Raw genomic sequence first — 13,300 nt, 5'->3', positions numbered from 1 at the left:
TTCTATCTGGCGCCCGCGCAGGATCACTCATTCCTCGACGCCGGTGTGTATCGGAGCCGCGCGACTCAGAGCGTGAAATCCCGTTTGTAATCGACCGTTCATTGAGCAGGCAGCAATTCCGGCTCGCTATAGCTCAACGCGCACTCTCTCCACACTCGGCCTGGCTAGGAAAGTGCGCACACTTGTTCGCTTCCAGGCTGCTTTGATGTTGGTCAATTAACAGCGTTACTATATTTCTGTGCAAACCGAACAAAATGTGTCCATCGACCTCTCATCGCGGAGTGGAGAGTATGTCTACGAACACAGAGCTTCTCAGTCTACGTTAAACTTCTCTCCTCCACAGTTGGACAGGATCTCCGAGTGTTGCCACGCATGGAGAAAAAATGTCTCACCACGGGGAAAACTTACCGCTTTGGCTCTGTCAGATTTTGTCAGTTTCCCTAGTTGTGTGTCTGACCACTGGCACCTCCGAATTTTTCAAATCAGCTCGCGAGGAAAAAATACAGATCCTGGGCGACGTGATATTTGGAGGATTATTCCCCATGCATGAAAAAGGACAGCATGGTGACAGTTGTGGAAACATTAAAAAAGAGAAAGGTATTCAGCGTCTAGAGGCCATGCTTTATGCTGTCGACATGATCAACAACAACGACAACATTTTGCCCAACCTGACCATAGGTGTGCACATATTGGACACTTGCTCGTATGACACATACGCACTTGAACAGTCCATGGATTTCATCAAAGCACAGTTAAGTTCAATTGATCTTACGGAGTTCCAGTGTCAAGACGGGATGCCTCCCATATCTGCCCCCCTGAGACCAGTTGCTGGGGTAATAGGGGCCGCTTCCAGTCCCGTATCAATCATGGTGGCTAACATATTACGACTTTTTAAGGTAAGTGTCCATCAATACACATAAGATATTTATATAAAATAATTTGGCGAGAAAATTTTCTTGTTGATATCTTTCCAGTATTTTTTATTATACTTGTATATTTTATATTATAACCTGTATACTAACAAGGCTGGCAATATTAGGCTGGCATACATCAACACGTATGTGGCCCAATGCTTAACTTTAAATTCTATACCAAAATGACCTAACACAAATGTTCATTTCAGAACACTTTAAGTCACTTTAACGTGTTGGTTTGTGGTAAAAACTATATTGCATATGGAAAAAATCGCAACAATTCCTGTGTGGCCTGAATTAGATTTGATATTACTTCACAAGAATTGTTACATACATATATGTGATACTGATATGAACAGTTATGTCTGAGTCTGAATGGTACAATGCTAGAAATGTTTTTCAATGTAACACCATTAAATGTCTATCTTCTTTTGAAAATCTTCATGGCTCCAACAAGTAAAAATCCAGTGATCAGATTTCTGTCTCAAGAGATCCTTGAAGTTAATTCTTCATAGCAACGGTCGTAATGTTCTGGACTAGAATGTTATGCTTAGATTATGACTACAACGAATTCTTTAGCAAGAAACCTAATATATTGTTTAGCTTGCCTGTCGCCTGAACACATGTCGAGATAAATTGAGTGAAACCACAGGCGGATAAGCTACGACCACATGCCTGACTGTATAATTGTGACGAGAGTTTAGATTGCGTCCACATTCTGTAGACACTGTGCTCTATCGCCAAAAGGTGTTGAGAGAAAGTGTACGTCAGGAACTTTTATTCCCTAGACTACAGAAACGCAGTGCATTCATATTTTATGAACAAAGTAAGTGCGCATAGTACGTAGTCTCTGCAGTTGTATAAAACGCGGTTAGCTTAAGGTCGATTATACTACGCGGATTGTCGAGCTAAACTTCTCCATGGGTTTTATTTCACCCAACACGATGTGAGCTTACTTTAACCAATTTACTCAGCCAGCTGTGCTATAAACCAAACCAGAGATTCATCTGGGACTCAGTTATCCAATAACAAGGTGCACCAGCCGATGAGCGTAGGATTCACGCTGACCTGGGTATAGCTCAATCCACCTGCCCTACTTGCATCAATAGTTTGTTAGTTCTTCAATGTACACGTTGATCTTAAAGTGCGATTATCCAGTGTACAAAAAGCAATATCTCCATGTTATTTCTTTAAACAAAAAAATCCTCGCTAGTAGTTCTACACATATGATGATCTTACGAATGCAATTACATACAACAGGCCATCTATATGGACGAAACAAACTAGTGTTCCTCGGTTTTCCACATGGCGTGGTGCATTCATCATGTAAATAAAAAAATAGTTGAAGGAGTAGTTTTGTGTATAAATTTGGAGTTTGTTTAGCAAAATACATTGTCCTTTATTTGAGATATTTGCAGTGTACTTTGCTTTTCGGCTGTTTTCTAACGAATAAATTAAAGTCACACAGGAGACTCATTTAGCCTGACCTTAGCCGTGTCATACTAGATCATAAGTGTATAATTTAGTTAGAAAATCTCACACTATAGAATATGGGATGCATATATACCAGTGTAAAGCATATATTCCGGCTTGTTTGGACGAGAGACGTTTGTCTGAAAACTGCTACCTTTGTTTATTGGGTACTGAAAGCTTCCATCTTTCGTCAGCAAGGACACCTTAACGATTTTCTGCCAGGCCCATTGTCGTATACATAAAGTGTGTTTTGAGGTACCTGAAAAAAGCTGCATGTGTGTAGGTCAAGGGGTCCTCCAGGAATATTTTTTCACAGGTAATAGGCCTAACGTTTTTGTTAGGGAAATCAGTTAAGTAAACAACGCAGCCTCGCCACCACTTGTTAAGAATGTGGAATTGCTGTCATTTTATTGGTTGCATTCAGCAAAGGAGGGAAGTGGAGCTGATTTCGGTTTGAGAGTTAGAACGTGGTTACATTAAGCACACTTTCCAATCGTAAAAAGTATTATTTCGACCTAAACATGGCGACTAAGACTATGCCCACATCTTTTTGCTTTTGTAAGCATGTTCAATAATATTAAAGAATCTTCTGTGCAAAATCGAAGGACAGAGCGGATTCATACACTGCTGAAGCAATTTCTATATCACCAGCTTAATTTTCATTCCAACTAACAAAGCGTCTCACAAATGGTCTGGCAGTTTCCCAGAGAAGTTTTCTTGTTTAGATTTGGCCTTTTTCAAAGTGTATATTATTAGTTTGAATATTTTCCATTGATCATACTGTGTAAGTATATAAGTTCCTGTTAGTGAAACAAACAACGCTATTAAAATGGGCCTGTGGACCTTACAACGTATGAAATGACAAACATTGACAGTACCAATCATTTACCGACACAGTGCCGAGGTCATGTCAGACACGCAAGCCTTGTGAGCTCGCGATAGGAACCGACTTTTCACCGCAACGGTAAAGTTGCCTTTTGCACGAATAATGTCGCAGTGACATGATGTCACGATTTACTCAGTCTGTTACTGACTCTGTTACTCTATGACCACAAAAGTCGTTAACTTAATACTAAAAGCTTACATTTCTCGGGGTATGAAAAGCTCCAAGAACTGCACTTATACTGATGGGAACACAGAGCTTGGTATATTCGTTCAGGAACCATGTTGATAGTACTTAGTGTATAATAATTGGAGTAAAGAGCAGGTAGGCACATTAATGGGAGTAATGGTAATGGTAACAAGAGTGAGAACAATTACAAGAGCAACCGATGGTGCATGTATGGATCAATACAAACGAACAAGGTCTGCTTCAATAAACATAAAACTCTATTAATGAGTTCAGATCATTTGGGAATAAATGTATGAGTGATTGACTACTAGGTTTCACGTCACATTAACAGCATTTCAGCCATATGGACACGAGATCATATTTATTAGATTCAGGAAACAGATCAGATCTGTAGCAGACATAAGAATGCAAACATATAAAACTAAAGCAAATTATGTCGGACGCCATTAAAACCATGTAAGAGGTATACATCAATACATACTAGCATGCATTCACTGAAGTTATCAACATATTGAATACTGGTTGGTTGCCAGAAGGTTCTCTTAAAGATCAAGTTATTTCGGACAGAAAAGTGGCTGTACCTTTATACCTATGACAGCGACAGTTTGAAGATACGACCATTTGGTTTGCAATGAGTTCTGTAAACGTTGCTATAAAGGGTGCTTCCTGTTCCTCTGAAATTGCCAACGTTAACGTTCTCTAGGGAACTGGGATAACATCTGTGAGAATTTCTTCAACTTTTTGTCGATCACTGGCGTTTTAAATCCTTTTATTGCCTCTCATAAAGTCACACAGACTTTTTATTGCTGACCATAGTAATAAAATCCTGTATCTGATCGTGTGCACTATGAATGCACACACAGGTACTGTTGTATGGATGGTATTACTCATCTGTACATATTGTTCTCAAACCCACCCACAGTACATAGGAAACACTGCGCATTAAATAATTTACTATCCAGTATCTGATTATTTTGATCGTGAAGCAAATTTTCGTAATTAGTAAAATAGCTAAGTAACAGAAGTGTATATCCTTTTGTAATCTCTTTAAGAAATAATGGCTTCATTCACTGCCGATACGCTGTGATAAGGGCAGTGAAAAAGTAAGTGTCCATTGTTTTTGGATTCGGCCTGAATGAAGCCATTATTTTTATTCTAACACATCACTCGTTCACATGCATTTTACACTAATTTTCAGTTTTCACTCTCTTTCAATTTTCACTCATACCTATTCACCCCTTTATTTTGATTACACTTCTCTTGCGTCGAACGCTCCATGGAAGAGTTCATTTTAAACGACCACAGGGTCCACACATCGAGAAACATTGATGATACCGTATTTTGCACGCTTGTTGTTGGATGAGTTGGATGATAAAGATTGGAGGTTTTTGACTGGACATTATCGTCAAAATTTCGATGGAAAATTAAAATAAATAAATTAACATGTGTACTTCGTAGTTGCTAACTGTACATAAATCTGTCAACGAGTGTAGAGAAAGTAATCCGCCCTCAAGTTAAATATGTCGACATACATATACATTGCACGGCTTCATGTTGATGGCGTCATATAGTTTGTTTTCATACCTTTAAACCATGTGCCGTACCAACCTATCCTCATTGTATCCTCCAACCCTGCTGAAGGCTATGACGTTACTCTTCGACAACAGTGTTGGATAGCGTAAAAAATTCACTGCATATACGGTCCGATATATGTAGTCGGCGTCTCTATTCTCTGTGTAGTACTCCTTTGTCAAATCTGTTAGAATTTGAGATATTTGAGCTGAAGATGAAGAAATAGCCCCATACGCTTTCCAACTCTCCAGCTCCTGCGCGTCTGTTAAATTTTTTTTTCACTATTTATATGTTCAGAAGAATACCAGTGCCGATATGTTTGCTTAAAGATATCAAGCTAGGCACTTTTCTTCTTTGTACGTGTGTTTTTTGTATGTTCTTCATAATAGCAAGCCGAAATAATTGATTTCCATCACCTCTGCGCCGACTTGTTCAGATGTTTATACGATCTTGGTGCGATAGCGAACTTCTGGGACAAACTACTCTTTTTTTATCTAAATAAGACCGTATCATGAAAATGATCTTAGAGTGGTTGCTTTTGCATGTTTACCCAAACCTTTGAACAGCTAGCAGACACTGGGATTGCCCTGGAGAGCCCATCACGTCCTTAAACTAGAAGAGCAGCAAATGCAATTTGGTTTCATTTTATTCTGTGTAGAAAATAGAAAAACGATGAAGGTGAATATATCAATCACAAAGCTATATACATGGTAATATTCGCCCCAGTCTGCTTTCCAGATATGAACTTTCATCACTGTAAATCGACCGGGGGAGCTCAGTGTATTTGATCTATTAAGTAAGATATATCGACGACCCTAACATGAGTTCTTTCCGTCACGCAGCTCAGTCATACCTCAAGATTTCTTCTGATTAGGACAACTTTTCTATAAAACAGATGATCATGGTTTATGGTTTATGTGAGGGAAAAGGGGGAATTTGATTTACTACCTGATATATTTGTTGTATTACACATCATATGGTTGAACGACATAGCTCTGTTGTCGAGGCAGTTAAGGTACTGTTACAAACACGGACTGACAAAATAAAGCACGCTATCTCTCATCTTTGTCAGCTTCAGGGTAACGAATCGTATGGACAAGAATACAATGCTGACAAGCATCAACACTTAATCTTCAGTACACGTAAAATATAAAATGTAAAAAAAAAAAAGATTTTGTGGTGCATATTTATCGTTAAGACTATAAACTATAAAGTATTGAAAGCATTTATTTAATGAATTTACAAATTGTCTCTAGTAGAACTTCCAAAAGTCTGATTGGAGATGTTTCCCTTAAGCACGAATATGGCTTTCTTTCCTGAGCGATGAAGTTTTGGGTAAAAAGTGCATGGGTGCGTGATGCGTGCTACTAGTCTGCTTGATATCGATTTAGGAATAATTTCAAGCATTCGCCAGATGAACAATATAATTAGACGAAACGTTATTTTATCTGTTGATTGTTTGATTGGTCAGGAAATTGTAGCTGTGTACAAAATTTTTATTATCCAAATCAGGTGCACAAAGAATTCCTAAAATGTAGGCTCTTTTGATGATGCTACATGTTTCATCTATTTATCGCTAAGTTTGCTATGTCCCCCAGGCTTGCGTGATTTCAATTTTGCCGTGATATATGAAATTGCTTTTCAGCATGTCACATTGGTTTTACCATGGGGGCAAAAAGGCCTTTCCTAAGATGCCATCCTCAGACATTTTCTGGTGCGCTGGATTTGTCGTAATAGAATATTTTCTTCGATGTACCTAGAGTACCCGACGCCTCCGTGATTATCACTTGAATCTGTACCCCCCATTTATGCCACATAAGCAATAACTGACTCTAGCAAAAGGCTTGCCATGTTTCGGAGACAGTATCAGGCGACAGGGTCCCTTTAATACGATTTGTCTGGCTGTTTTCCACAATCCACTACCATGGCCGCTCTCTTGGATGTTTTGTCCACCAATAAGTACATGATCCCTGGAGAGAAATTGCACTGGACTTCGTTTATCAACAGCGAGCCAGATAATCAGGTTAGCAGGGGCCGATTGGGGTAAGAAGCATGCTGGCTAACTTCGTCAGCGATGAGGGTTGTGTGACTATTAAAAGAACCCACTCAAACAATACACGCTCACAAGCGCTCCTTGAATTGTAATTTAATTTGTTATTTGGGCTTGCTAGGCACAGGATTGTCATGCATTTAAACTGGCCTCATTTACACACTTGTTCGAGTGCAAGAACATGCTCTACTTGCACCGATGATAAGCCTGGTTTTATGCAACTCCAATCTTACATCGGGGAGTTGAAAATTCAATATTAAGGAAGCATTGTCAACATTTGAGTTAGTTTTAGGAGTTAGTTTTAGGCGATGTTTCGGACTACGCGTTTAAAGGTATGGCAAACTTATTGTGGTTAATTTGATATTTTGCCTTTCTGTGTTTCATTGATTTTATAATCTTGTCTATATTTATAAATCTGAAATTGTATAAAGCATTGAAAATCTAAAGAAAAGGAAATTTGCATGGATCTTCAGTTATGTTTGGTAAAAAATAATGTGTTCCAAACACTGAACTACGAAATGATAGAAAGGAGATAAAACTCATCAAGAAATTGTTCCTGGAAACAAAATGACCACAATGATACCTTTACCAATGGCTTATAAAACCCATGAAAAAAAGCAGTGCTGCTAATGATTTCGTGGGAAAGATCCAATTAGGCTTTCTAACGGAGTTGTTTAAACCGGTCAGTAGGCGCCTGCACGCAGCATATACAGACGCTTTGTTTCTCCATGCCGGGCTGAGATGTACATGCCAACTTTAAGGGGTGGTCTGAATTTCTAGAGACACTTCGATCTACATGGATTTATGAGTTGTGACTGAGTTAAGCCTGTGCACCTGCATGTGACTAGATGATAACTTGCAACATTCTTGTTGAAACAAATTAGACAAAATTGGTAAATTACTCTCCAATAAATGTAAATTTAGGAAAAATTGATATTCAGAATATTTCAGGCGTCTATGTGTTTAATTATCAGCAGCATGTGACACTGACCGATTCAAAACACTATAAGTTAACCGTTTATCCAGTTGTTTACAGCTCTCAGACACTTTAGATATGGTGAACGCTCGTGGCAAACGGAATGGGATGTCCAAATTAAAGGACAGAACCATGAAAACAGAGTTTTAGCACAAAGTGTCATTCTTCCCTATTTTTTTACAAAATATGTCAACAACGACAATCAAAAAGTGATGAATATAATGTACATATACTACTGCACCACTGAAGCGCTTTGCATTGTAAGACATCAGCCAAGCATACAGTGAAATTCACCAACACATACACGTTTCCATGGTACTAATTATGAAGCTGACATATTGAACCACCTTCGACATACCTGGAGGACTATTGTACATGGAAACAGCAGCGAAACAATACCACCGTCTTACGAGGAAATATAGTAGGCCTTTTAGTCTTGATTACAAAGCAGCTTACGCCCGATAAAGCCGTCAAACCGTTTTTCACATGAAGAGAATATCTCTTTTATGGCAGACAATAGCCCAGCACAGGGTATTCAATGCTCCAGTGTTCTGATGAATAAAACATGCTGAGTGTAGATGTATGCAGCGTGTCATCTAGCGACTCCGACATTTGCCACGATTATATACACATAGATACACAAGCTTCTGTTGACATTTGCAAGTCCCTGCTGCCGAGATGTTACTTATGGTCGATATATACCCAGCTCAGCAATATCCCTTCATCACATTAATGGGGTATCTCATATTTACTCCAGGTAAATAGCATCAAATTCATGATTGCTTACTAATAGGGACGGCTTCTCGGAAACAAAAAATATAGGCCTGCGCATGCCACTAAAGAAATAAATGGCTTTCAGCATTACTGGATAAGCTTTCTAATTTTTGCTTGGAAAGTAAGATTCCTCTTTCATCTCATGTCTTTCTGTGAGCGTGTTTTTAATGTAAGAAATATACCACAAGGGATACAGCGTAATGCAAAAAAAAAGAATGATTATTTGTATCGTACTACTTAACTCGGTGTTACTATTGCTTCGCCTGTTTCAAACATATATATGCTTGGTTATACCATTTACTTTACTTAACGATTTTTCAGTCATATCACGACGAGGAGTCATTCAGTGTGTGCACATACACTGCATCTTGTTGCTGGACGAGGCCGACACCCTGCCTGATCACATTACACTGACACAGGGACAACCTGTCTTGTTTTCTTGGTCTAACTTGCCAGTGTTGAGAGCCAAACGAGGCAGCAACAAGTACCATATTTAAAGTATTTTGTATGACACGACCAAGATTTGATACCAGTTCTCCCCATTTCAAAGCGGACGCTCTATCACCAGGCCACCGAAGCAGTCTCGCTTGCTTTGGGTAGAGTTGAATGGCGAAAGAGTAGCCATAGCAGGTGGAGTTAATTTTGACTAATTCTCCTTTGGGCCCGGATCACACTGGATAGCAATCTGAGCCTGTGCCAGAGGAAACCATGCGTACCTGGAAACATGTTTTCCTGGCCGAAGCTCTGTTCTAAAATTAACTCGGCAATAACCATGGTGATATGGCGTATCAAATGTGAACATGGCTGACTGCATTGAGGTGTTCTATAATTCTGCATCTGATGAACTCCATATTATCCGATATTCCAAATGATAGGGCTTAAGACAACAGCTATTGCTGCCACATAAGTAGATAAGCGCCCAATTAGATTCAGCTCTTTCAGGTTTTGGCTATTAGAGCCAAACTGTCTCAGTACCAGGAAACCGGAAGCAATATATTAATAATGCCCTGCTATAATGTCAAAATATCCATGGTCTTTGATCTGGCTTAGACTCTGCGATTTGAACTAGCTATTATAGTCTTAACGTAATGACTGGTGTCACCAACTGAAACCAAGAGAGCTGTTTAATCATTTTCATCAAAAACCTTGACATGCATAGACTCCGTTAGAATTTCGCAGCTTAATGTTTAAATACCATTAGAATACATGTCTGGTGTCTTCGGCTTGATATTTCAGTGGCGTCATGGACTTGTCCTGCCACAAGAAAACGTCGTCATATGACTGAAAAATTGTTAAGTGCGACGTTAAACCCCAAGCATACACAGAGGCATACATACCATTTGAATAACCGATTGTTCAAAGCGCTAAGACAAAACAACCTGTAAAGGCATTGTACTAACCCTCAGAAAACTTTACGAGTCCACTTCAGACAGATGTTCTTTGTTTCTTATCTTAAAAGAAGTGATGATGAAAATACTATGTGGTGTAGAAGATAGCCTTAAAACAGCTGACATACGCCAGCTTACAGTTGTCTTTTACGGGTGAGGAGGTTTTGTCACCTTGATGGTTGTTTGAGCAGAATAGGAGATTGTATTTGGGATATTTTGCTTCCAAATGACGTTAAGAAGCTTTGCTAAGAATACGTATGATACCTTAGAGGTATTAAATTTTTGCCACCGCAGTGTTGTACAGACATATTTATTCAACGCTATCTGGTGTTTTAATGACATTTCTGATTTTTCTTTTTACTAAGTTTATATGTATGACATAACTTTGCGTTTTTGGAGTTATATGATGATAATCGGTTCTGGGTTAAAGTATTGGTATAAAATGCAAAAAGCTGTGTGAAGTTAGCTTCTTCTGGAAAGTCAGTATGCTGACCTTCTGTTCTTGTTATGCAAAGAAAGCGGGTTGACCTGAGACTGACTTCCCAAAACAAAAGTGACTTTGATCGTGACCGTCAGGTCATGCATTCAGTTTATTACAATTTTTAAGAAAACCCCTCTGTGTAATTGGTTTCAGTTTCTCACTGTTCAGCGAAATCTGAAAAGGGAATGGACTTGAAATTGTGATATACTGAAGGAAATAAAGTGTGACCAAATCGGTTTAGTTTTCTTTACCGTGTTACAAAATATGAAAGTATAAATTTCCAACGCTGTAGAGCAGTTTAACACAGTCAGAATATGAGGCTGACTATCGGCAACTTTTCACCTCTTTACAGTTAAACCAGTTATTGGCAGCGCTATTGGGTCCTATTACCAGGGTTAGGTATATACCAAAGCGATCGTAAACAAGGATATATCCAAAAGTGCCACGAACAATATTACCATTCACTTTAAAGTTTGCACCCTACTTGACCTGTACATTACTCCAGTCGTTAGTGAAGAAACAAGTCTCTAGTATCAAATAACATGCCGATAACGCGGAACAGACCTTTATAGCTTTCCTGTAGGGGCTATCGCAAACCCCTCATGTGGGCATCTGGACAATTTAGCCGTTCGGTCAGGTCAAGGGGAAACGAGGATTGGGGTTGGGTGCGAAAATCTGATCGCTTGTTATGGTTTGGGTATTTATACATTTATCTTGTGAGAAAGATCTAGACCTGTTTTCAATAATTTGTAGACTTGGGGAAACTGAGATGCTGGTACTGGTCAGCTTATTTCAGATAACGTCTGAAATGAACACAGCACGTGCCCTTTTCCTATATATATCGGGTGCAGTGATGAAATAAAACTGTCTCAGCGATGCTAGATGTAGGATTGCCAATTTGTCGAATGGTATGTTCAGTAGAATCCGTAACTAAAAATTTTAAACATATAGCAAATAATGTAAAATACATGTACTGTCAGGGCTTATGTTCTTTGCACAGCTGATTATTAATGTCGCAGGGATTTCTCACCCAAGCTGTTATCTAAGCAGACGATCGCCTTTTGGCACACGTGTTTTGACATGCTGGTTAGACTCATCGGTTTTAATATCTTCATTTTGTAAGCGATACGCGCTGCGAACTGCGGAACCAACGTCTGAGATAGTTAAAATAATTATAGTTAAAATTGTTCATTGGTATTGAAATAAAAACAATACATGTCAATCTACATCTGATGAAAACGTTATGAGTATACAAAAATAAACATGCATAAACTAGGCCTAGTTTGAAAAGGTTTTTAGAGCTATACAGTTTTGATTCTGCAGATGAAATGTAAGCTTATATTATTTGTTTAGAGCTATACTGTTTAAATCTGCAGACGAAAGGTGTGTTTGATTTCTTGAGTGCTATACAGTTGTGATTCTGCAGATGAAATATAAGCCTGTATTATTTGTTTTTGAACTATACAGTTTAAATCTGCAGATGAAATGTAAGTTTGTATTATTTCTTAAGAGCTATATAGTTTGAATCTTCACAGATGAAACGTGAGTCTTTATTATTTCATTAGAGCTATATAGTTTAAATCTGCAGAAGAAATGTGTGTATTATTTCTTGAGAGGTATATAGTTTTGATTCTGCAGATGAAATGTAAGTCTCTTTTATTCATTGGAGCTACATAGTTTAAATCTGCAGATGAAAGGTAAGTCTCTTTTATTCATTAGAGCTATACAGTTTAAATATGCAGATGAAATGTAAGACTGTATAAATTATGGAGTGATCTCGTTTTCTGATGACATCATGTGGAATGATTGAAATCGTGCTAGAGGGGTGACTAGTTCATCATGTCTACACTAAATGGCGTCCGTCTTGACCAAGACTTTCGCTGTGGTATCTTTTGTGTACAGTATGTTAGAAAGCAAATCCCAGATCTCCTTGTTCGGACTTCAAGCTAGACCGCAAGTCAGTCAACACTCAGTATGCTTAGGACCTCGAGCATAACACCCCACTGGAATACAGGGCGCGCTTTTTTCATCACATTGTGTCATTCGTTGATAGCGATCAGCTTAAGGACGGCCAACTTTCATAACAGATTAGGCTTATCTTGTAAAAGTTTCGTGCGTACCTAACCATAGTTGACTGGACCGACAAATGTGTCGTTATTTGCAGTCTAAGCTCTTTCGTGTACCAATATAGGTTTAGTATGGCACGCTTTATACTTGAAGCTCCAGACTGAGCTTTCGTTGGGTCTCTCAGTGAATAGAGTAACTCTAACACCATTAGTTTCTAGGGATTGCACATAAGCCCCATTCGGCGGTGGGATACTTTTACATGGAGGCTAGACGGCGCTCAGACCACGAACATCTTGACGACTGAGTTATAAACCTTGTAATAAAAAACGTTAAGAAAGGCATCCTTCTCAGCTATGATGGAAGTGGAACTAATTGGGCTCAGTTTATCGTTGCTAACCGTCGCCGATCAAATCCTGAAAGCCACTCATTCATAAGGCGCCTGTAACTCGTTTAAATAAGAACGGTATTGGAATACCTGTTATACAATTAATATTAACACGTGTTACGCAAAGGAAGTTAAAACATCACTATGG

At 38.8% G+C, this 13,300-nt stretch overlaps 1 protein-coding gene across 1 annotated transcript in view; it reads left to right on the top strand.

The window, feature by feature from the left end:
- Nucleotides 1-274: 274 nt before the first annotated feature.
- Nucleotides 275-13,300, top strand: part of LOC135471309 (metabotropic glutamate receptor 8-like) — a 37,737-nt gene continuing 24,711 nt past the window's right edge. Inside the window, exon 1 of the mRNA XM_064750482.1 lies at nucleotides 275-900. Within this exon, the coding sequence (XP_064606552.1) occupies nucleotides 384-900 (517 nt within the window). The 5' untranslated portion in view covers nucleotides 275-383. The remainder of the gene's footprint in view (nucleotides 901-13,300) is intronic.

This window comes from Liolophura sinensis, chromosome 7 (genome assembly GCF_032854445.1).
Source record: "Liolophura sinensis isolate JHLJ2023 chromosome 7, CUHK_Ljap_v2, whole genome shotgun sequence".
NCBI classification, from domain to species: domain Eukaryota; kingdom Metazoa; phylum Mollusca; class Polyplacophora; order Chitonida; family Chitonidae; genus Liolophura; species Liolophura sinensis.
Note: the sequence above shows the minus strand (reverse complement) of the source record. Positions and strands in the feature narration are given on the sequence as shown.